This window comes from Melopsittacus undulatus, chromosome 5 (genome assembly GCF_012275295.1).
Source record: "Melopsittacus undulatus isolate bMelUnd1 chromosome 5, bMelUnd1.mat.Z, whole genome shotgun sequence".
Classification (NCBI taxonomy): Eukaryota; Metazoa; Chordata; class Aves; order Psittaciformes; family Psittaculidae; genus Melopsittacus; species Melopsittacus undulatus.
The window spans coordinates 21,753,782-21,779,860 of record NC_047531.1 but is presented as its reverse complement, the minus strand read 5'-3'; the positions used below and the strand labels follow the sequence as shown (position 1 = coordinate 21,779,860).

Below are 26,079 nucleotides of genomic sequence, written 5' to 3'. Positions count from 1 at the left end.
CGCAGTTCATTCCGGTGCTCCTCCTCCTGCCCAAGACTGCTGCAAGCCCCTTCTTGAATTGCTCTGCACGTTACAGCCGCTCGGTGCGGGCGGCACTTCCATGCAAGCGCCACCCGCCCGCGGCAATACCAAGCATCAACACATCACTCGCCTCCCGTTCCGAATTCGGAGCGGTTTTGTTACTCGCGGAGGTGCAGGGACCCTTTTTGCGGCAGGAAGGTCCAGTGTAAGTTTATTCGCGGCTTCCGCTGTTATTTACAAGCCATCGGGTTTGCTCACCATCCCCTGGGAACCGCGCGAGCCGAAGTTGACAGGTAAATGCTCTCTTCCTTGTCTGCAGCACTTCAGGAGAGGCAGCTCCAGTCTGCCTTGTTGCATGGCTGCTCCGCCGCCTTTGTACTGCATGAACTGCAGAGCGGAGGCAGCGTTTAATGGCAGAGCTGTCACCGTGCAGCTCTTGTTGCCCGCCTCTCGTGACATTTCTCAGCGCAGCTCTGGGGAGAGGGAGGCTGCCTTGCCCTGCCCGGCTGCTGGCATTGCGGGTGCCCGGCTGCATCGCTGTGCCGGCCCGTTTGCACCCTTCTCCCTGGGCGAGGGGTTTTCGGGGGTGGCCCGCGGGGCTGCCGGTCCGGCCACGGTGCCGCTGCGGCAGAGGGTCCAGCCGCGCCCCCACCGTTACCGCTATCACCGCTCTCGGTGCTGTCTCCGTAGGCCGGTGGGCGCCGCCCGCAACCAGCCCTCCGCAGCGCGCCGCCCGTCCCCGGGGAGGCCCGGCGGCGTGAGGCCGCCCGCCGCTACTGCTTATGCAACACATCATCGATAACCACCCCGACATGGCCACCGCGCTGCTGGCAGGCGAGAAGCTGAAGGAGCTCATCCTGCCGGGGCAGCAGGATGACAAGGCGGGCGCGCTGGCGGCTTTGCTCATCCAGCTGAAGCTGGAGCTGCCCTTCGACCGCGTGGTCACCATCGGCACCGTCCTCATCCCCATCCTCCTCGTCACGCTCGTCTTCACCAAGAACTTCGCCGGTAAGGGTGGCGGGACAGCGTCCGCAGGCGGGGCGGGCAGGGCCGTGTCTCACGGCCGCAGAGCGGGAGCGCTGGTGCTCGGAGCATGGCTGCCACCCCTCGCCCTGGCAGGCAGGGGCAGCAGCGTCGAGGCGGGCAGCCACTCCCTAACGGTCACCCGTGCAGGGGCGGCGGCCTGACCCCTCACCTTGACGGGGGGGTGAGTGCCTCTCCCCGCCGGTGGGGAGGGGACCCCTCTGCCCCGCTCGGCCTGTAGGCCCTGGTCAGTGGCCTGCAGGCAACAGCGCGCAAGGGGGTGCCCGCTGCTGGCAGGGGGCACAGGTGCGGTGTTCCACTACTTGAGTTGGATCCAGGACCAGGCCTGAGCTGGACCCTGGCTGACTTCAAGCACTTGTCCTGACGTTAATTCTGGTGTGTACATCATGTCTACATCAACTGGCCTTCTAGGGAAAGAGAAGGAATGATTTCATGGAGAGTGGTACGATGTGTGGAGACACATGCACACTGCTTTGCCATGTTGTGGTAGTGGAAATCACTGATGTCTGTTCTTGTTAAGCACATACAGCCAGGTTTGATTGCCCATCACCATTGGTGTGGATTCCTTCCAGTCTAGGAAGGTCAAGTTTTGGTGAGCCTTGAAGATTACTGACCCAGTGAACTGTTATGACACCTTTTGGGCCATTAGCGCGTATGTAAACATTGTTTAATGTTGTGAAATTTAAGCTTGATGAGTGCAGCTGCCAGCATGACTGCTTTTAAGGGCCTCTGAAGCTCCATACTGAAGATTGACATTAAATTATTTGCACTTTCATACACACTGGCATTCTGTAGCTTGTAAGGTTAGTAAAAACTGGCTTTATTCAATCAGTATAAACATACCAGAATCAGGTTCTTGCTTTGCACACTGCTTTGGAATTGACTTCCAACGCTTAATGTCCTTAATATTTGTTTTCATTATGAGATAAGGTTAAATCACTTAGAAGAATAACTGCTTACAAATGGAGTCTTAAGATTTTCCTTAATTATAGTTAAAGCTTTTTCAGTCTACCTCAGTTTTTAAACTGTTATGTAGTTTTTATACATGCTATATACTGTTATATAGATTTTATATAGTTATATCGCTCAAGATCTTCACTACAGTTAATGGCCATCCAGATGAACATTTTTGGGGTGGTCATCTGGAGCTATCTCAGAGAGACCATATTTTCAGGGCATGCTAACCTTGCTGAACATCCGAAAGCTCTATCTTCATAGTGACTGAAAGGCAGGATTCAAGGTCACCACTGAGGAATTCCTCTGTAGAATACAAAAGGTTTGGGATGCCTTCCTTGGTTTGGTTTGTAGAGAAGTAAACTTAATGCAAAAGCAATTCTACAGAAGATCGCAAGAGCACATACTTACATATGTGCTTCCATACTGTGTGAGACGTACTGGTTTTAACTTCAGTAGGCCTAAAGATGACCTTTGGTGCAGAAAAGGTAATGCCCCTTCCTGTGTGTTCCTTAAGTAGTGCACGTTTCCTAGCAGAAGCCCTTTGATGACTCACTGCCTATGCAGATAGCAGTAACTTGCTCCATATGAACAAGTCCTCTGGAACTGTAGATTGCGGAGGATGCCTCAAGTCTAAGAGATTCAGATTTATACAAGGTCCACACATGCACATGGAAGAGAGGGGGGTCTACTGAATTTGCTTGCATCTGCCTATACTTCTGCAATTTAATTTATTCTGTGCTGTGGAACACTCTTCTCTAAGATGACAGGAGAATCATTTGCGTCTACCTAGGGACCATGGATGCAGATTGAATCCAGTAAGGTCTAGAGCAGTAACCTGTTGTGTCCTGCCCGAGCAAAGCTTACAAGACAACACAGAAAACACCATACGTCTTTGGAAAAATACAGGATAACACTTTTCTTTCATATGATGTTATGTGTTTGTTCAGATGGGTAGTTTGTTCAGATGCAGTTAGAAAAGTAAAATGAGAAAAAAATAACAATACAGAACAATGTAATAGAAACACCGTTAAGAGTCTGAAGAAAAGAAATAAATTCTTTTTTAGGGTGTGGAGTTAAAGAATTCAGGGTTAGTGGATTCAGTTATGTTTCCACAGTGTTCAAGAGCAAAACTTCCATTATTTTCATGTGTCCTGAATCAGATGTTACTCTGTTAGCAAAACAGTACTTGCTCAGACTTCTTTGTGAAGTCAAGCTTGTCCATAGACATTGACGCTTGTCCAGGTGGACACATGCTTACTACTGATTCTGCTGTTTGTGTTATATTTCATCCATGCACTGCCACTTGAAAAAAAAATAAATAACATAATTTGCTTGCTTTGGATACTGTCCCTGTGTGCAATTTAAATAATAGGTATGAAAGTACTAACTTTTGTGACAAAATTGAGTAAGGATCCCACTGCCCCTTGGTAGTGAATATCATAGTAGCTTCCCAAACTTTGCTTTGGGCCTTTGTGTGCTGAATCTTTCCATTATTCCTCATTCTGTTAATGACATGCAGTGCAAAAAGCTGTCATCATGTAACTAAACTGAGAACCACCCCCTTTTCCAGGGTCTGTACCATCTTATTTAATCACTGCTGGTAAAGGTCATGGAACAGTGGTGTGTGCACTGCAGACATAAAAGTGTAGTTATCAAAAAAGCAGTGGTTTCTCACAGACCTTTTGCTGAGAATTGGAAGAATCTGCATGATGTGTGCATGGAGGAGATAAGAGCATCTTATCTCTCTGATCTACCTTTGAGTTTAAGTGTGTGGGATCAAGTGTAGCTTAAAGCATAACACTAAGCCTTCTGGAGCCATAGGTTGTGATGAAGCATGTATGGAGGCAGAGTTCAACCCCACAACACAACACAAAGCGTGTTAATTGTCAATTTACATCTTATAAATAATCCTTAAATATTATTATGTGTGTAGCATAACATATTGTATCCTGTGGTTTGCCTGCAGGTGAAGATAAAGTTAATTATGTTGATTTAGCGCCAAGGGCAAAGTTGTTGTTTGGGTTAATGCATTTAACTATTCATGTGATTTGTTTGTCCTCCTACTGGAGTGATCTTCACTTTAGTTTTGAAAAATTAAATGACAAATTACTGTTTAGTAGCATACAGGGCAAGACTTAATTTTTTAGCAGGTACTATGCCGATTTTCTGGATAAATCACTTAATGTCTTACAAAAGGCTTTGAATTAGGTATTATGCTTTTCTTCTATTACATATTACATGGATCATAGAATTGTAGACTGGTTTGGGTTGGGAGGGACCTTAAAGCTCATCTAGTTCCAGCCTCCTGCCATGGGCAGGGACACCTTGTGGTAGAATAAAGGTTGCTCCAAGCCCCATCCAGCCTGGCTTGAACACTTCCAGGGATGTGGCATCCACACCTGCTCTGAGCAACCTGTGCCAGTGCCTCACCATCCTCACATGGAATAACTTCTTCCTAATATCTAATCTAAATCTATCCGTTTTCAGTTTAAAAGATTTTGCCCTTTGTCTTGTCCCTATAGGCCCTGATGAAAAGTGTCTCTCTTTCTTAAAAGCCCCCTTTAAAGACTGAAAGTCTGCTGTAAGGTCTCACAGAGCTGAATAGCTCCACCTTTATCAGCCTGCCTTCACAGGAGAGGTGCTCCCTCCCTCTGACCATCTTTGCGGCCTCCTCTGGACTCACTTAAGCAGGAAGTTGTACTGAGATCTCCAGAGCTGATGCAGTACTTCAGCTGATGCAGTACTTGTGAGACTAGGGGTCTCACAAGAGCAGAGAGGGCCTCTCAGCCCGCTGGCCATGCTCCTTGTTATGCAGCCTGGATGCTTAGTATCCTTACAGTCTGACTTGATGCAAAAAAATAGGCTGTCATCCTTGGCTAGCTTTTGCCCTATAAATTAATTTTTAACATAACCAAAATTTACTGGAAGATAAAGTTTTGTTCCCAGACTTCACTAATAGATGGCAGTGCATTTGGGGTGAAATTGAGGGAAGGCATAGGGCACACACATGGCTAGTATGTGTTCCTGAGAGTTAAATTCAGGCTGCAAAGGAGTCTGTAAGAGTTTTGTTACTGATTTCAGTAGGAACAGGACTTCACTGTTACAGCCAAAGTGAGATGCAGTTCTTGCCCTGGCCCTTCTGCAAAGAAATACAGCCTTTCTTTGCATTTCCTAAGCTTTCTCTCATCAGAGAAAAGAAAGTCACTCAACTAACCTCTTAGATTATGATTACCGAGTCTCCAAATTGTCAAATGTTTTTCAAGCAAACCAGTGATGCCAGAAAGAGCACCGCTAGAAAGCTAATTAAAAAAAATCCATGTGCTGTATTTATACTGGGCATAAGATTATAATGAAGTCATTTAGGAGCAATAGTCAGCCAGGCCACCAAAGAAAGCCTACATGAGCACTCACAAAAGAAAAATGAATACTGTTTCCCGTTCTAAAACTCCCCATGGACAGACTTCATATAAAACCCAGACATCCCGTAGTTAGGGGCCAGTGTATGTTGACCTTAAGGATAATAAGGAAAGTTTTGGAGACATGTGCCTCTGACCCAGTGAGTGGATCTGTGTTTAATTGGTTTTCTGTGTTTAATTGGTTTTCTGGAGTCATAGGGCTCTCAGCACTTGTGAAGATGCCTACAGAAAGCAACATAGGCTACAGGAAACCTCTCTTATGTCAGTGTCCTCGTTAGGAATAAGAATGTGTGCAGTTGGTAGTCCCAAGGGAACTTACTTCAGTTTGCTTTGATTTTGTTTGGAAATGGCTACTTTAAATATAGCATTTTTAAATCATTTATTTAAATATGAATACCAGTGTATTTGAATTTCTGTCAGAATAGTGACAACCCCCATCACACCCAGTATATTCTTTGACATTTTCTAGAACACTCATGCACATGTATATGCAGTGCTTTGCAAAGGTCCATGCTTGTATTTGACTCGTTATAGGTTTGATTTCCCATACCTGAAGATCCATAAGCCTGTCTTTTCCCTAGCAGCTTGAACACTTAGTTATTCCTGTGCAAAATGGAAGTAAAATGCAACCGGTATGAATGTAGAGTTTAGATTTGGTAGTACAGCACTGTCCCAGTGCAGGAATAAATTACTAAATGAGGTACTGGCTGGTGGAGAAGCAAACTGCAAGCCTGGAGGTATAGGTTGTGATTTCTATACTTCCATTTTACCTGCATTGGAGCCTGATGGGTTGTTTCCTTTTCTATGATAAAGGTTTGATTGTGGGTTTTTTACTTATTTATTTTTAAAGAAAGTATTTTAAATGTTTCCTTGTTGAAGCAGACTAGCCTTAGACTAATATTTAGTGAAAAAATGGTAAACCACCAAACTTTAATTAAATGTTAGTAGGTAAGGCTCCAAGATATGTAGTTCTAGTCCAGCTAGGTGTGTTCAGCAGTTGGTTTTAGTTATGATGTTTCAGTATCATCTGTCAAGGCATAGTTAGTCTGGGGTGATATGGATCTGGATAAAAAGGGATTAGTCGTTTAATATACCACCTTTTCATTTTCACTTCCTTATTAAAATGTACAGAATGGGGAGCATTAGACTACAGTATTAATTACCAGTTTGAAGTGTGTCTGTTTGATGTTCCATGTGGTTTTAATTTTTTCCTCTGTTCTCCTTGTTTTAACAATGGAAATAGTACACAGAAACCACATCCACAAGTACGATGCTGCTGGGTCAGCAAGTGCTGTATTCTGGCCTCTGCAACTGGCAGTGATGCTGCTGGCAGTGAGTGGCAACCTTTTGTAGCAAAGCATCTGGTGGCATGTGCTGAACTTCTAAGACACTGTTCTACAATAGAGTAGATGAAGAGATACTTGGTTTTCATGAAGTGCTGCTTAGTTTGTATCATTTAATGTTTTTATTAAGTAAATGGTTTAAATATTCCAGTTCAGTGTTGTATTTTGTTCAGAAGCAATATCTGTTGGAGGGTCTTTGTGTAAGGGACCAGAGAGTGGTGGTCCCCAAAGGAAAATACATTGCTGTTTCTGTTTTGTGTTATCTTCAACTTATTGAAATAATTTGATTTCCAAACTTTCAAAAGCTTTAGGACTGATGTGGTCAATTACAGGGATTGCTAAGTCATATCCCTCTTGTTTAGTGCCTCACGCTTTGTATTCACAGCAAATTATTCTTTCCATATTGCAATCATGTTTGCTTTTCTCTCAGAAGCTGTTAAATACCAATACTTTATTGAAATAAAGCAAAACGATTATCCAGTTGATTTTTCTATTTTAGTCAAAAGCTAAGCTTTGGCATCAATTTTTTTCTAGGTTTATAAAATAATGCCTACAAAATCCCCCCAAAATTGTTCATAAATACTGTATTTCTATGTCTCTTAGCAGTTACGTAGCTCAGCCTCTACCACCCTTCTGCTAGAAAATTCTCATGAGGAATTAATGGAAGGAAACAGTAAGTTAAGTGACTGAAGGGTCAGTTCAAGTTTTGGTGGTTTATTTTCTGATTTGTAATTATTTGCATAAGTCATGTTTACTTTACTGTGTAATACAGTATATGCTTGAGTTCAATGTCTTTTTATGCATTTCAGCAAACAGTATGTTTAAAATAGTGTATATTGAAGATTTCTGTATTATGAGGTGGAGTTTTATTTTGTATTGCTGGTCCACTTTCATAATTTATATTTTTGTTTCAAGTTGTGAGCAGGATATTTACATATGTTTACTTAGGTGACTTATCTGATAGATGGCATTTGATCTAACTTTCCAGTTTTTCTCTTCAACTGTATTTAAAGCCACATACAGTAAGAAAGTGAAGATTATATTTTTCCAAGTGATTATTGTTGGTGTTAAGAGTACAGGGACAGGTTGTTTTATGTGCATTACAACACCAGTGCATAAACAGCAGCAAAAAAAGAATGTAAGGAGTGTCTCGGTACCACTTGTGTTTAAGTGCTTTCAAATCATATGTTTTTAAAAGGAATGAAATAGTACAGGCAACCAAAGGCTGGCTTCAGTTCAGCTGCTGGCTCTTCGCACTGCCAATGAAGATTTTCCCAAAAGGGGAAGGGCAGTTCACACGCAAACATGAGGTGTGCACAAGATGTGCAAACTGGTTCTCACATAACTCAGAAAACTCTGAGTTTTGCTCATTTAGAGATCTGCAGTTACACATCTGAATGTTAAATAAAAAGGTATTCTTGAGGTAATGCATGAGCATTTGTAATCAATTTATGCATTTCACATATATAATCAATTCCACTGCAGGTCCTAGCTGCTACAGATGCTTTTCTGCATGAAATCTATTTCTCAAGCTTCACTGACACATATGCATCATCTTTTTTTCATGTGGAACATTGATGACCCTGTAGGCACTGTTAACCCCTTCATCTTCAAGTGTCATATATGTGAAAAGGTCCAAAATGTGGATGAGGTTTAGGTTATCACATGCTTTCAGATAACTTCAACAATTTGAACAGATGGTAAAAAACATTTTTGTTGATTCATTCGCATTTGTCAAGAGCAAACCTTGTGAATAAATAAATATAAGTAGGTCTGAGACTGTTTTTCAAAGCTACCCTGAAGTATTTGAGGCTTTTTTTGTTGTCCCTAAACTAGCTAGAAATTATGCATCCATGATCTAGAAGAAATCACAGCTAGTATTGTTTCTTAGAGCTGTAAAATTCTTCAAGAAGAATCTGCACCATCACAGAGTTCCTTGGGTTCTGCCAGTATCAAAAATGACTGCAGTGGGCACCTCCAGTACGTATACACATTTAATTGCAAAAGACTAGTAATCCTGCAGTAAACTGGCATGGTTCTTACAGAGGTTCCCTTTGTTTCACATGATAGAGGATTTATTCTAAAAAAAAACAACACTGAAGTCAGTGCAGATATTTACGTTATTGGGGATTTTGACCTAGGCATGTATTATACTCTTGCATTTGAACTGGGAAATACAGCAGTTCACTGTGATAGGAAGGTTTGGGGGTTTGTTTGCTTTCCTTTACTAGCACCATGCCTGTTGTGCAGATTCGAAGTTACCAGAGCAGTGACACAGCCAGGTCCTGGGATGCATAGGGTGTTTTTTACAGCTTAGAGCTCAGTGACTGTGTCTGGAGAATTTTAGTTACATGCTGAAGTAGTTGTTTCATCATTTTGAAGTTGATGTATCTTACCTTTTGTGAGATCCAGGACCTGTTCAGGGAGGCAGTGGACTAGCCATCTCTGTTTCCTCAATACTATATTGTTAGCATAATATTGTTACCTAATGAGCTAACTGTTGGTGGTTTTATTCTTTTTTTCTGGATGCTGTGTTTATGCCAAAATACAAGCCATCTTTTTCATTTCTAGTCATTAAGTAACAATGATGCAATAGGACAAACCTGCTGGTTCCTGTTGCTTCTGTGTTTGTATTTTGTGCCTGACTCTTGACTTAAGAAGCCACCCTTGTCTGTGTATCATCAGTTTTGTTGGATTTTCACAATTCATTTCATTTTGGCACCTACATGTTCTTACAGTTTACTTTAGGTGTTATGTAATCTACATTATCATCGTGTCTGCGTTCTTGTGCAGTTGCTCTGGGGTTCCATCTCTACAGGGGAATTTTTTAATTACCCCAAAATGTTGTTTTAATGTTTGGAAAGCGTTAAAACTCTTACTTTCACACATTATTTCTCCTATGCAGAAGATCTGTAGATCACTAAAATTCCACTCACCTCCTCATGTAAGTGCTAAATTTAGAAGTATTATACTCAGATCTCTTTTGTAGAACTGTCTGCATGGATGAATTTTATAAATTGTATTTTGATGAATACATTCGTTTAAATTCACCTCTAACCTTCCCTCAAATCTTAACATAATACAAAGCAACATTACAATATAGGAACACACCTCTATGTACAAATACAAGCATTGCCATATCTTTTCAGGTGTTTTCTGTGTTCTCACAGAGCTCTTGTGAGCACAGGAAGAAATGCTTCTAATAATGTTAGGCAGTACAGTCACTATAAAATAAGCTCTTTTTCCAGTGACGTTATCACCATTCTGCACAGCCATCAGCATTGGATGGTAACTCATTATTGAGGAACCATTCCTCTACAGGAGAAGCACCCTAAGGGGTTTCATTTAGGTATTTCTGCGCCTTCTGCATACCAGTTGCCATTTCTGGAATAACTTCTCCAACAGGCTTCAAAATATCAGCCATGTAGGAGTAGGTATCTTTCTCTCCTGAATAACCTGGCCAGGTGTTACAAGTCTTTAAGCCTCAGATTGCTGGTAAGTGAACCTCAACATACCAGCCAATTTTAGAAGAGCAAATGTTTATTACATACAGGGAATATGGTTCTGTAAATATAGATATACACTAAGAAAGTGTGTTATTAATTTATTGATTCTGCAGATCCAAAATATGTAGTTAACACAGTGGACCTGCAAAGAAAATGTCCCAAATTGTACATACTGGGACACCTGCTGTTGCCCTTACACTGCAGTTACCCCTGTGAGTAACCCATTACCTGTCAGTCTTTAAAACTGCTTATCTACATCTCGCCCATTTTTACTAATTCTTGTAGAGGACAGGCCAGTAAAACTTGCTAGCAACAGTGGTTTCCTGACTCATTTCTTCAGGGACTTTCTTTTCAAGATATTTTTCTTAAACAGGACAAGTGATTTCAGAGAATGGGCAAAAAAGGCTGTACCTTACCTTGTTGATCATGGAGAAATTTGTACCTTAGAAAGACTTCATGGGCGTGGAACCTATATTCAGATTTGGAAAGAATATTCCCTAAGAAAGAAGGTAAAGGTATTGTCTTTTTGTTTTGCTAAAGTAATAGTTAGCTTGCTAAGTTAAGGTTTAGTTTGATGAATGTTTTCTTATTCATATGAGTAAACTTGGTGAGTTAAATAGGATTGTATGACTACAGTTGATACACAAAAGTAATTTCAGGAGTCCATCCTCATGCTGTACTAATTTCTAACCTTTAAATGCTCTTTAAATGAAGTAGTTGAAGTAAACTAGTTAAATTATGAGAAGTTTTCCTTTAGCTGTGAATTAATTTGAGTATTAGCCAGCATTTGTTAAAATCACATTCAAAGCAGAGTGTTATGTATTCCTTGTAGACTGTGTCTGAGATGGAAAACCTTTATACTGTTCAGGTAATATTATAATTCCTTAGATTACATATTCAACTTCAGTAACGTGGATGGTTTTTGTTCTTTTTTTTTTTTTCCAGAGAGAAGAGGATCCAGGACATTTATTCTTTTCCATTTAAAAAATGCTGAAAAACGACTAAATAAATTATTTCTGATTCTCAAAATAAACAGTTTGATACTTGCTTTCTTATGCAATCCTTTTAGTAGCCATGATGAATGAGGCATGTCTGATTGCTTACACATATGTGACACAATGTAAAGAGAGCAGTATTATAAGGACTACCCTTGTCAAGTACTGGCATTTATTGCTGAATTCAGGGTGTTTGTCATTTATCTTAGCTGATAGAAACTTGTGTTCTGGCATCTGATGGCCAGGGAGATTCAGAGATTCTACCTAAGCACTGAATTTCTTCTGAGAGTCAAGTGGAGAGACTGTACAGGGAGTGCTTCAGAGAACTTGGCTGGAATTCCATCTTTTCTTCTGAGGCAGGTTGAGCACCAGCATGAGGATGATTTAGCAGCCCTCTTCAAGAGGACTGAAAGCCGACTGGTAGGAGGCACTAGGCCCATGGTGGTTCTGTAGTGTGTTTAACTCAGTGAGTATACTTCTCAGTGTACTTACCTGATACTTAATTCAGATCTCCAGCATGAGGGTTTAGGCACTTGCCCAGGAGCTGGGATATCCAGCCTGCTCAGCAGCTTCTAAGCACCACTTCTCCTGCCTGTACCCAATGCAGGGTTATGGTGGTCAAGCTGAATGCTTACTTCTAGATGCTTGCAGAATTTTTGGCACAAGAGGCATACTTACCTTTGTCTGGTGTAGCAAGCACAAGAATTCTTTTTTTTCTTTTTTGGATCCCTTTTTTTCTTTTTTTTCTGTCAGCTGTTATAAAATTGTTCTGTTCCTTCTGCATTACTGAATTACTGCACTAGAATGCTGAAATCATGCAATTCAGTTGGAAGATTAATAAGGTGTGATTTCTTTTTCCAGAGTAAATTCTAAATGCTGGGTGTCACAAGAGACATAGTTTATTATCATGGTTTATATTTTGCTTTGGGTGAATATACTTTATTTCACTGGGAATATGGTAGGTGTGAAAAGTCACTTGCCCTTTTATATAGGGATATATACTGTTTATTACAAATATTTTCCTTTCTTACTTGTTAATGTCTGCCAACAGCATTGTAAAAGTGTTGTTCATATTTATTTAAATAATTTTGCTCATAATAAAATTTTACAAGCTTGCTCCCCCTACAGCATCAGTTCTTCAAAGAGAGATGCACATGCCAAATTTTATGCAGTGTAAGAAATCGCATTGCCTTTAAAGAAACTGCCCAATGCATGAAGTCACTTAAGTCCTTTTAGGAGCAGGTCTAATTTTTGCAGTGTTGAATACTAAGAGATTGGCATTTTTACCTTTATTTTTGGAGGGGCAATTCACTCATTTTCCCAGGAAGACTTGTTAAAACTTTACTTCGCAGAGATAATGGAGTGATACATATCTACAGCTTCACAGTGTATTCTTAAGGGTCTCATTTCTGTGTACTGAACATCAGCTCCCTTTTTCTTTTTCAAAGCTTTTTTATATGTATAGATAGGCAAAACACACACCTCCTTGGTGAACTGTGCTGATGATACCTCTTCCTTCGACTGAGATGAAATACTGAGGCCTGAGCTCTAGCCACTTGTGCTTCGATGATAGCCTTCTAGCCATACTTTACCTAACATGTTCGGAGTGCAACCAGCCATTGCGTTTGGTTTTGGAGATGTCTGTTTCTCAATAGTGTAAAAAATCACACTTGTATGAATCAGCCATGCTCGCTAGACATGACCTAAAGAAAAGTTCGCCTTGAGGACAATCAAGCATTGGAGAATGTTGCACAGCTTGTATAATCCCCATATTTGGAGGTTTGCAGACTGACAAAGCCCTAATAAGCTGGTCTGAACATAATCGTGGCCCTGCTTTGAGCTCTGATGTGTGAATCAGTAACTTCTGAGGTTCCTTCCAGTGTTTCCCTGAGTCTGTATTGGAGATAATTTCAGGGAATGGCCTAGAACAGCAGTTACCATGTTTTTCCATTGGTAACTCCATTTCCACATCTGAGATTCACTTTTGTAGTGGGAAAGTTCACAGGGGTTCCAACCTCAAGCCGCAGCTCTCCAGCCCCTTGCTTGAGGAATTTCAGAACTTAGCAGTGCTGTACCTCATGTTAAGTTAAGCAAGAGATTTTTTTTTACCTAATGTATTTTCATGCCTAGCACTTGCATCCTGAGAAATCATTTTCAGTTCAGGGCCTCTTGAAGAGTGCAAGGTGAATGGATACTGAAGTATATAGAGACTGTGGAACCACTGAAAGGAGGTGGCTGACCTTGGACTGGGAACAGTAGAAATGGGAGCCTGTGCCTGGAGAAAGCCCACAAGCATTTCTTGGAGCCTTTGCTAAAAGGCAGCAGACTGCAGCTTCTAGCTTCCATGCTTTGCCTTCATTCCTTCATTCCATACCATCTGGATTCTTTCTGAAGAGTTTTTTCAGCACAACCCCTTCCTTTCTCTATCTCTCTACCTTGGCTATCATCTCACAACCATGCACTCTTTAATTCCCCTAAAGTATGCCTTTTATACCACAGTACCTCCTGCAAGTACTTTTTCTCCATTTAAGTAGTGCTTAAACTGATGGGATGAGATGGTACAGAATGGAGCATGTGAAAAAACTTAGCTGACAAGGGATTTTAATTTTTCAAGTGGCATAACACAATCAATTATATGGTGATTCAACTAAGTAATTCTGTATTGATTACTTAATCTTCTTTGCATGTCCAAAAAATTCAATGAGATCTCTCTCATACCTTACCTATGAGAATAGTTTTGTGGACTTCTAAAAGCTACTAATATGCATAGATGAGCAGGATAAAATGTATTTATGTACAGCTGTTGAAAACTTCTAATGCAGTGCTCCTGTGATCATCTAATAGTATTGAAAAAGGGGAAGCTAAGCTTCTTAGTATGCGTCTTTATACTCAAGTCAGTATAAGATAAAGTATAATATACTTTATAACATTATATATAACTTTATAATATATTAACATCAAAGACTTTTTCCAATGTAGTAATTATTTCTTCACAGCATTAGCATGGGGTACTTAGTCTATTAAAAATTAGGCAAAAAGAACATTTCCTGTCTTCTCCATGGTCTTGGACCATTTCCTAGATGCATGAGCTTCCTAAAGCTGATGCTATGCTTTGTGAGTGAAGTCGTATGCTGAGAAGCTTAAGCTAAATCTCCTGTAGGAATAACTTTACCAACATTAGTGGCATACACTGACCATGAGTATGGCTCAAACATGTTAGAAATACCATTTGAATAAAACTGCGTTGTAACTCCATGCCCACACTTCAATCAGTTATCAGAAGTCCCACTGACTTCAGAGGATTGAGTTTCATCTGAAGGGTCTTGAGATTTACATCGCATATCATGAAAATCATGTCAATTTAATAAATATGCAAAGAAAATACTAGACTAGCACCAAGAACATAACATTGAATAAGAATGGGACACTATGTTCATCCATCCCAATAAATTAGAGATCTCTCACAACTTACCAAACAATGGGAATAGATAAAAACATTTAAGAGAGGAAAAGCAAACAAATCCATGCAAAATTTCAGCTGCTTTCTCTACTTTGCTGGGCAGTCTCATTTTTGAAGTAGTCTCTAATGAAGCTATTCAGTCTAAACTCAAGCTGCAAAGCTCTTCAGTCTTTTTTCACTGAAGCAGTGGCAATGGATAAGAGTGTAGAGTTAGTCTCCAAGTGATCTGTCTAACGTAAATGTAAATCTTAAGACATTTTGGTTTCCTTCCTTTTGTAATTTATAAAAATAAATATATATTTGATTGTTGTTATATATGTGCAATTTTGTCAGAAGTCAGCTTTCAGGTCGCAGTGAAAAGAACTGAAGAGAACTATTTACACTTCATTCAATAGTAGCAACTGATACCTGAATCCAGAAATAATCCTTATGGATTAATTGTATGAATACTTGTTGCTGTCTTCCCAAGCATTCATGGTGTTGTGAACTAGGAGAAAGGAACACGTGTATGTCACAGGAAACTAGGTTTCATATTTGCAGGTTCTACTGAACTTAGGGGCACCTGGTTCAAAATATTTCTGCTTATGAGAAACATGCCACTCTGCCTTTTCCCCCCACCCTCCCCCATGGGACCATTTTCATATAGGAATCTACTTTGTCTCCTGGGGAATCATACAGTAGCTTTTTGATAGTAGAAGTTTAATTTTTTGTATGTATCCTTTCATGGATCTGGTCAGGAGTGCATGGAATTAGCAAACCCAAGAGTCAGTGAGCATTTATCTTGTAACACATGGCTGTAAACACACAGAAATAACCTAAACTTTAACACTAGAGTGCTTTAAGCTCTCCTCTGAGATTGGAGTTAGATCATTTCAAAGTAGTCATGAAAAGTGATTTTAAAGAAATTGCAGGGCTGACTCACTGCACATGCTGTCTTGGGTAGTATCATCTGTTCTACCGACTCTGCTTAAATTGGTTGTATTTTTAGAAAAGAATCCTCACTGAATCACTTTCAATAAAAAGAAAAAAGTGCAGTCCTCAGCATGTAGATCTCTGCAGGTCCCAGAAGAGGTTTACACTTCAACAGTTTGCCAAAGAACTAGGAAATGCTTTTGATTTCCTTGCATTAGAGAAGTAGTTGATCAAGTAAGGAGTCCTCTGTTAAGCCAAAGGACTGGGCAGTTTTGCGTGCCTATTAGTTTTTTAATTATTTATTGTTATCAAACAACATAATTTTTTATTACTTCTCTTCATGGTTTGTGTTATTAAGGAAACAGTACCACAGTTCTGTTCTTGATCTATTTTGAGCTGTTCTTGATCTTGGTCCAAACTGTAGAACTGGAGCAAACTTAGCATTCTTGACTAGCTCTCAATTCAAGAGAGCATGCCTTCTTCCTAGGGTCTCATTTTAGGAAGTTTTTTTAAGGTATATCACAACGCTGTAAAATATAATCCCTTTGTTCTACATGCCAGAACATGAAAATACTGTCCTTCTCTTTGAAGAGGGTGATTTGATAATGGTCGTTGTTCTTTGGGCAATTAATACTGTTCTAGCTTTCATAAGTTTTTCTATGTTAATTTCTTATATTGCTAGAAAAATGTAATTGTATTAGAACATAATTTATCTACTCAGTCAAGACAAAAGCCCTTTTAGACCAATATCCTGGTTCTGATGATAGCAAAAAGCAAATGATTAGGAAGGAGTGTTAAAATAGACATGCATATGGTGTTACTTCCTTTGATAAACCCTTCCACCCTCCAGCAGCTCTAGGCTTCAACATGTCCTGAGAGAAATATTGCATCACTATCTGTGTATTTAATAATCCTTGCTGTACTTTCTATTCTACTTGTCTGGTTGCTTTCTTGATCCACAGTATTTGTTTCTTCCATAATACTGTATGATATCAAGTTCCACCATTTAAGTGCACACTCTGTAAAAAACAATGTTACAGTTTCAAATGCAGAAACAAATTTTCATAGTGATAAATACAGTTAACATTTCAGATTCTGTCCTGGTCAGTCACACTCGAATTCAAGAGTGGTAGCTGGGAAGGCTACAGTTGACTAAATGCTTGCATGTCTTTAAGTTTCATTTTTTTCTACCATATGCAATGAGTAGACTTTGTTAGTGAGGATTAAGAACATTGCCTTCAGCTACATCTAACTTTTTTCTATTTAGAAGAATATTTAGCTGGGATGAACCTTAAATTTCACCTGGATGAGTCTTTCAGCATTTGCACATAATATCCTCAGCTACTCTGTAGTGGATATCTGTTCTTCAGCTTCACATAGTTTGAGTCATGGTTGCTTAGGATATTGTTCTCAGAGATGTAATTAAACCAGAATATGTATTTCTTGCTGACATTTATAGCTCGGGTTCATCCTAAAATTACCAGGTAAATAGTTTTGCCTGGGGGTTTGTGAAGACATGCAGGCTGAGCTATCTAATAGGCATGGAGGGCTTATCGGTCATGTAAAGATGCAGTAAAATAAAATTGATGTAATTCAAAATGTTTATTTTCCAGAGCTCCTTTTGTAGGTTAAATGCACAGCAGTGACTTTTCTCTCTGTTATACAGAGGAGCCAATATACTGTTATACACCACACAACTTCACCCGCGATCAAGCCTTGTATGCCAGAGGATATTGTTGGACAGAATTAAAAGATGCCTTGCCAGGAGTTGATGCCAGCCACTGGCCCTCCTTGTTTGAGCATAAGTTCCTACCTTATGCACTGCTGGCTTTTGCTGGGATAATGTACATTCCAGCTCTGGGCTGGGAATTTCTGGCCTCTACCCGACTGACTTCAGAGCTTAATTTTTTGCTTCAGGAGATTGATAACTGCTACCACCGTGCAGCTGAAGGGCGGGCACCAAAAATAGAGAAACAGATTCAGTCCAAAGGCCCAGGGATCACAGAGAGAGAGAAGAGGGAAATCATTGAGAACGCAGAGAAGGAAAAAAGCCCTGAACAGAACTTGTTTGAGAAATACCTGGAAAGAAGAGGACGAAGCAACTTCTTGGCTAAGCTTTATCTTGCGAGACATTTGTTCATCATCTTCTTAAGTATCATACCAATTACATATTTATCCACCTACTATGCTACACAGAAGCAAAATGAATTTACATGTGCACTAGGAGAGCCTCCAGATAAAACGAGCAGCTCCAAATTGCACATCAGAGTGAACTGCAAACTGCCATCTGTCCAGCTCCAGCGAATTATTGCTGGTGTAGATATCGTTCTCCTCTGCTTCATGAACTTGATAATCCTTATCAACTTAATTCACCTCTTCATATTTCGCAAGTCTAACTTCATATTTGATAAACTGAACAAAGTTGGAATAAAGACCAAGAAACAGTGGCAGAAGTCCCAGTTTTGTGATATCAACATTTTGGCCATGTTTTGCAATGAAAATCGGGACCACATAAAATCATTGAACCGTCTGGATTTTATTACAAATGAAAGTGATCTGATGTATGACAATGTGGTACGCCAGCTGCTTGCAGCATTGGCCCAGTCCAATCATGATGCCACCCCAACCATGCGTGATTCAGGGATCCAAACGATAGACCCAAGCATTGATCCAGCAGACATTGATGCTAATGAGCAGCTCATCATTAAGAGGCCAAGGAAGAAGATGAAATGGATCCCAACTACCAATCCTCTTCCTCAGCCATTCAAGGAACAGTTAGCCATTATGAAAATTGAAAACCATAAACCTGAAAAGCCGAAGCCTGTGCGGAGAAAAACAGCAACAGACAGCCTTATAGCTCCTTTGTTAGAGTCTGCTGCAAAAACCTCACAGCAATCATCCACTCATAAAACCGAGCCTAATGCCATGCCAAGCACAAGCAGTGAAAAAAAACACACACGGCACTTTTCCTTGGATGTTCATCCATATATACTCAGTAGCAAAAAACCCAAGCCAGAGATTCAAGCCATCCCCTCAATGCCTACATCCAAAAGCCAAGAGAGTGGATTTTTAAACCAGGAAGAAAATGTCGTAGTACACGTTACCTCCTCTCTCAAAGGTACAGTATGCTGTAATGCCCGTACCACCTCCATAGACTATAGTTTGCATAGTGATCTTCAGGAACAAAAAGTTTATCTGAACTGTTTGACCTATCTTGCTAGATTTTTGGATAGCTAATAATATTAGGGCTTGCAGGCCTTAGAGCTAGAGGTTTTCTCTCTTGAACAGCTATATGAAGGATAAAGATTATTAGGGCTAGAGCCAGAAACAGCAGATAATTTTTCAAATGTAAGCAGATTCTCACAATGTGGTCATGCCTTGCCAAGGAAAGGAGGAAAGTTTGGCCTCCATGATGACATTCCTGCTCCACCAGCACCCGGCATGTTTCAAACATGCCTTATTTTCAAGTTGTGTGGAAACTGCCATGGTAGATGACCAGTACTCTGACCAGGAATAGACACTTAGGAGTGTGTGACGAACTGTGCTAATGGCAGTTTAAGCTGCCTGTAGAAAAAAAATCTCTTTAACTACCAGTTCCTAGGGGTTGACATATGATTGTCACGTGGGAAATCACAACTCAGTTCATTGTTACTGTTCTTCACACAAGAGATGTTTTAAATTGTCCTTTGTCTCATGTGAGCCGGAGGATGGATGGTCTGAAGTGTGAATGCTGGTCAGGGATTCAGGAATTCTACCATTGCCTTCCTATATGGTCTCACAGGAGATGCTGTTTGTATGCCTCAATTTCCTCCATGTGTCTTGAAAATCCTGTCCCTTTCTTACCATAAAGGAGTGTTTCCAATATATCAGTAATCGTTAGACACTTGAGTGATGAGGAAAGCCATGTGAGCATTAAGAAAAGTGATAGACCAGTAGATAAACTGATAGACAGGTGGGTAGGTAGGTAGGTAGATAGAGATGATAGATAGATAGATAGATAGATAGATAGATAGATAGATAGATAATCTTGTTTATTTTTGCAAGCTACTGACATAAGAAAGAAGCATTATACAGTTGAAGTTATAGAAGGATTTGTATGTACTTAAAGCAATGGCTCTCATCTCATTACAAGCTAAGACCTCCCTCTGGGCTCCGACAGACTGACAGCTACCGTCACCCCACTGCCCATCAAAGAAGTGATTTGAGGTATAAAAGTTTCTGTCACTTCCAAATCCCTACACTCCTTAGAACCCTCCAAGTTCCCAATGTGCATGTGAGCTATTCTCCAGCATTCCTTATCCAGTCACCTGCTCTGATTACAACTCCCCAAAACTACTGGGGTTTTCTGGACTCAATTACTTTTCATCTAAATTAGTGCTTGAATATTCTAAGGGCAAAATATAATTACTGCAGTTTTGGGGCTCTGTTACTCCCCATTCCCATTAAAAGTTTTCAGCTTTGCTTTTGAGTTAGACCCATATTGCAGTCCATCAGGTAAGGCAGACTCATGATTTCTGGAAAGCGACATCAGTTAATGCCAAATTACAAAGTTCTTTCTAAAGACAAGTGGCTTACAGTGTGTAACCACTAGTTTTTCCCATTGAAAAGATCAGTGGTTTTGTATTCTATCTTGTGGATTTCAACAGTCATTTATCAAAACATTAAATCATAACATTTATAACCTGAAACACCTGCCAGACTGTAGAGGAGAATAAAAACACTTTTCAGTTGTTTTTTGTTCATTTTATGAAAATACCATTCACATAAGGAAGCATGAGCATGCATAAAAAAGAGCGAGATTTACAAAACCCATTTGTTGTTTGTCCTATTTCCCGGAGTTTCCAACCCCATTGTTTTGACTCAGTCTTGTTGGATTTCTCGAAGGGTCCCAGAAACATTAATTTTGGGATCCACTCCTGCTCCCACTGAAATCAGTGGCAAAACTGCCAAAGACTTTTACTGGTTCAGAACACTCCTCTCTAATGGACTGGAAGGGTGAAAGAGATAACCTGTTTTTTAACTGTCCATTTTGTTTTCTTTTAGACACCCCTCATCCTGCAAAAGAGATCCTATACTCATCTGAAACATGCAGAACTGTGCCTGCTGCTGGGGCTTTTGTCCACAACCATATAGCCACCACCGCTGCTGCATCGAGTATGACTTTGAACCAAGTCAAGGCAGAGCCAACTCCTGCACTGAACTGCAACCCAGCCCACCCTTTGCTGCACATCAACACGCTGTACGAGGATCACGAGGAGGAAGTTTCAAACATAATAGACAATGGTATTCACTCACCAACTGACACCGGGGAAATTCTCTCCATCCCTACCCCAAAGCAGATAAGGTTGGCAACATTTGATGAACCAATGGCAATTGTGAGCTCAGTGGAGTACTGAGGACCATGGGCTGCACAGCTCTGCCCTCAGTGCCAGGGCCAAGACCACTGCAGTGCGGACCATGGTCCCCCAACGATGCAATTCACTGCATGAGCATGGAGAGTTTTCACACAGACTGTAGCTTTTGGTAATAACACCAGAAGGTTTTCCAGGTTCACATCATGAGCACTGTCAGTCATTTGCAAAATAGGATAAAGAAAATCTGGTGGAAACAGACCTTTAACACCAAGATAACCGTTAGCTCTAAAATATAGCTTCCTGATTTAAATGGGGTTTAGCACAATTTATGAACATTAAGAGTCTGATGGAATACTACAGTAATTTTAGTGAGTGTTTAAATTCTTTGTGTTTAGAATCACTGACTAAAGTTAAAACTTGGAGGTGAGGTTATACTGTTTTGATGGCAGCAGTTAAATACGAGTTTCTTTCTAAGCAGAGAGGATTTTCTTTTTGATTCAGGATTATGAAATGTTATATGCAAACAAAATTTTTGTTTCTTTCTTTAGCTCACTGCTGTTGGGCTTGATGGAGACCTAGCTGAAAGGGCCTTACTACCACCAGCATTTAAGTGCAGACAGATTGATAGACTCGATCTCTTGCATGTATAAATGAAAACACCTGAGGTGTGCTCTGCCCTTTACCTAGCTTATATGTTTGATGGAAGATGATGAAATGAAGAGTTTATTTTTTTAAATATATTTTACCATAGGAAGAATTACTTTAATAACTTTTCAAACCAGGTGTTGATTTTAACAAAATACTTAGAAGCAAATCATTGTAGCTGCTTATTTTTTCTTAGTCTATTTATGAACCAGGTTAGAAACTTTCACGGGTGCTTCATTGATACAAAAAAACAATGACAAAAGGCTGTATTTTGTAAGGAAAGGTGATTACAAAATGTCTTACAAAATATGAAACCAGCAAGACTGTTTTCAAATAACACACAGGTAAAGAAGTGTATGAATTCAGATCTGCAGACTTGGCTAGTCCTTGATTCAGCAAACACTTAAGGCCATGGATGGCAGTGAAACAACTCATCCATCTAAAGCTAAGCACACACTGAAATGTCTTTGCTGGATCTGGGCTCTAGTGCAGGCAGAAAATAACCCTGCAGTATGTGCTATTACTCTGATTCAATATTTGCCGTCCTTGGCTCAAAGCACATCTTCATGCCCATCTTCCTATAACTACGGTATGTGTGATTTAATAGAAAACTCTAAGATAACTAAAACATCTATTAAAAGTGCATCATGCAATAATTGTTCTCAGCAAAATTATAGTGAAACAAAAAGTGACTGTGTTAAAATAATATTCCTAGCTGCATTCAGAATTATGGACTATGTGTGTTTGCTTCAAAACTATGTATAATGGTAGAAAAAATATGCAGCGCAAATAAGGGACTGAAACCTTCAATTTATTTTTAATTTATTACCTCAGACATGGATATAATATACCAATATTTAATGAAAATAGCACTGAAAATAAATACCTGTTATTCTGAATAGTTTAATGTGTACTACTTCTTAGCTTAGTTATGTGCAAGTGGGATTTTACTATAAGCAGTAGGTGGGATAGGCAAAGCCACCATTCCCCCCTGCATTACTTCACTTATTCCCTCTCTTTTGGCCTGAACAGACAAATACCACAAAGGCAGCAAGCCAGAGGACAGGTACTGCAGCTGGGGTGGGGCACCGGGGACATCTGAAGGACCTGGCTGTAACAGGTTGCTAATGTCTTGGTGCAGGATGGCATGGAGCTGATGGAGGACATGGAGCTTGGTCCACGGCAGCTGGGCAGTGATGGCTGAACCGCTCCTGCTGGCTTGTCTCCTTCCTGCTCGGGGGACATCGATGTCCCCCAACAGCCTGCACCAGAGCTGTCTGCATGAGACAGCATGAGATGAGCAAAGATCTGAACAGCTCATGCACTGCCTGTGGCTCCAGGGCCGTAGGTTGGTCACCCCTCTGCTAACCCCCCTGCCAACCCCCCTGAGCACAAGCTGCAGGGTGTCTGGCACCATTGCCTGCGTGACTGACAAACTGAGGTGGCTTTAAATAACAGCTCTGTGCCTGTGTAGCCAGGGCCTCATTCTGCCCCAGGCACAGGAGGAAGCTTTCTGCAGCTAGGCAGCCTGGGAGTGGAGGTCACCAGTGATGGACTGCAGGCAAGGTCTCTGCCTCACCTACTGGGAAACTGCCATCCATCGAGAGACACCTGACAGCAATGACTTGTGACGACTTCAGAGGTGAGCCAAATGCCCTGCTGCATCCTATTCATTTAGATGTATGCTGTAGTTAGAATTATTTTTTTGGGCAAATTAATAGTTCAGTACTTGTTAAAAAAAAAAAACAAACAATAAATAATTAGAAAAAGTACAGAAAATCACCTTAAGAAAATCAGAAACCTGTTAGTAAAAGCAGGGTGAAAGAAAAGGACCCTGAGGCCATATTTAAAGAGATGTAACGATCTTATGCCACTGTATTTTCAATTGCCAGAAGGCAGCAGGATGAAGTTCTTCCCGAGTGCAGCAGCTCAACTGACAATGTTACAAATGCAAGGGGAAATCCTTGGGGTGGCCTGTTTGCTGTTCACTTGGTATCACACATTGAGCACTATGTCAACCACACAGTTCTGAGCTAAAATGATATACCAATATACATACATACCAATGTTGGGCACAGCACACTATGTCTAAAAATTAAGGATCCAAACTGTGTAATACGTTGAAAATAGCAGCATTCAATTTTTAGAGGGGTTTTCATTATGTGGAAAAAGCAGGTCTGGCTTCTCAGGCAGGAATATGTACAGAACTAATGAAGGTGCTGTTTCCTAGGAAGGGCTGCCCACTATGGTACACATCATCCCTGTTCATTCAAGAGCAGGACTCAAGTCTGTCTGGATGCACCATTGTGTGATATGGCTGGTTAACTGATTTAGGATCTGTTGGTGCCTTTGTCAAAATCAGTAGACTTGACTGGACCAATGTACAGAAAGAAAGGAAAGCTTTCCTCATGTAGTTTTCCTCATCCCTGGGCAAGTTAAACTCAGAGAATACACACTTTAACTCGCCTTTACCTGTTGTGTTACAGGACCATTGCACCACCCTTTCACAAGGCGAAGGCTGCAGATGTCAGGCACCCAGTTCTGCATGTTAACAGGTTAACTGCTTCCTAAGGGCAGGATGGTGGCTCAGACGCGGTATTTCACTCACCATGCAAGCAGTGACTGCAGCTTAGTCTTGGCTGGAGTAGGTAACTGATGCAGGCACATAGCAAACGCCACCTTGCCGAACTGAAAGCGAAATGTTAGTGGCCTACCCACTGAGAGGAATTTACCTAAACTGAATGATCAAAGATGAGACAGAATGAGACACAGCCTCATTTTTAAATGTCTCTTTAGCCTGAATTGCACTAGCATCTCCATCTGCCTTGTTTCTGCCTAATGGTTTCAGCTTGACAGATTAGATGATTCATAGTCTCCAAAGCTGCTTTCCCATTTGCTTCACTGGGAAAAGGACCACATGTTGAGAGAACACAGAACCCTCTTTCTTCAGGGTACTCTTATTCAGAGTACAGTTGACAACCAAACAGGAGAGACAAGCCTGTCAGAAGCATCTTTTGAGTTAAATTTAGGCTGTCCAAACCCAGCAGGAGATCAGCCATTTCTGTCTCACAGCCAGCTAGAGAAGTGCTTCTGTGAGGGTTTTTTAAGGGCAATGCTTTTTAGTACTGATGTTGCTAACTTTTAGCTGTACTGAGTAAATGTCCACATACACACACACACAGATTTATATATACCAACTGTATACCTACAAATTCTATCTATATCACATGTAAGCACATATCTGTTGCATAGAAATATTAATCTCTATTTCGTTTTGTAAACAAGACATATTTAGTCATTTCTTTTAATTTCCCATTGTCATGCAGTAGGCCCAACCCAGCAACATGTTATGCATCTTTCTGCCTCCACCAGGGTTTTCTGGTGCTCAGAACGCTGCTGAGGATGCTCTGTTCCCTGCAGAGTTAGGTGTGCTGGGTGGGTTATATTTTGATATTGACAGTGAGTCAACCCCTGATACTGGAGCCTTTTTCTGTAGAGTGCATCCTATGAATCCTTGGCACAAAAACAGAGGACAGAATTTGTGCTGGGGATGCGGTTTATGTAGCTGACAGCTCTTTTGCACATCCAAAACTGGAGGTACAAAGCCAGTGTTGGACACTGAGGCAAGAAAAGCAGAGCTGGGGCTCCTCTCACTTGTTCCTGGTTACCAGCAAGCAGGTTATCTGACCGTTAAGAGTACAGCAGGGATGGTGCTCGCAGGATCTATATCTGTAAGAAAGAAGTGCTGCACTGAGAGTATTTCATCTCTAGCTTTAAGAAAGCTTGTCACTGCCTTTTCAGACTTGCATCAGAGGGAGCACTGATGAAAAACTAAGTTTGAGAACACGAGCGGAGGCTCCAAAACAAGTGAAAACTGAAGACAGCCTTAAACACACTTGACCTAGTGCTGCATAGGGGAGAATTCTTCCCCTCATATCACAGTCCTAGAAGAGTACTAATAGCAGTAATGAAAACCCAGCTTTAACCTTTCAGTCAGAGGGTTCAAGAAGCTCTTAGAAGAGCTCACCAGTGTTGTGACCCCAAGCTTATGGTTGCAGACACTGAAGCACAGGGAAGGGAAACAATTTGTCCCAAAGCTACTGGGGCTGTGTCTAAATTATCTATGTAGAGAACATGCCATAGGTAGGGGACTACCCTACCTGCCAGCATAAGCAAGTGAGGATGGTGTTGGGTGCTGCAGGAAAGCTCTTTGAATTCTGATCCTAGCTGAAAACAGACTATTATTATTATTGTTGTTATTATTATTATTATTATTCCAGAAACATTGTGGAATGCTGACAAAGGAATGTTTTGCTTTAAAGAAACAATGGGTTTTCTTATTAAAATCATTCTGCTAAAATGCATGCCATGGAGCGCAATGGGAGTTTGAAACAGGACAATTATTTTTCAGGTACCTTCCAATATT

General features: G+C 40.8%; 1 protein-coding gene across 1 annotated transcript; it reads left to right on the top strand.

Moving 5' to 3' along the window:
- The first annotated feature begins 803 nt into the window (after positions 1-803).
- On the top strand, positions 804-21,050 carry PANX2 (pannexin 2). The gene is made up of 3 exons (XM_005146121.2): positions 804-1,029; positions 17,321-18,772; positions 20,698-21,050. The coding sequence occupies exons 1-3, from the start codon at positions 804-806 to the stop codon at positions 21,048-21,050; spliced, it is 2,031 nt and encodes a 676-aa protein (XP_005146178.2).
- The last annotated feature ends 5,029 nt before the right edge of the window (positions 21,051-26,079 follow it).

What these genes read in the sequence shown, in the direction of transcription:
- PANX2 (XM_005146121.2), top strand. Translation starts at nt 804, where the DNA reads ATGCAACACATCATCGATAACCACCCCGACATGGCCACCGCGCTGCTG. An exon ending in CTTCACCAAGAACTTCGCCG is followed by an intron (nt 1,030 to 17,320) that starts GTAAGGGTGGCG and finishes TCTGTTATACAG; the next exon opens with AGGAGCCAATATACTGTTAT. An exon ending in CGTTACCTCCTCTCTCAAAG is followed by an intron (nt 18,773 to 20,697) that starts GTACAGTATGCT and finishes GTTTTCTTTTAG; the next exon opens with ACACCCCTCATCCTGCAAAA.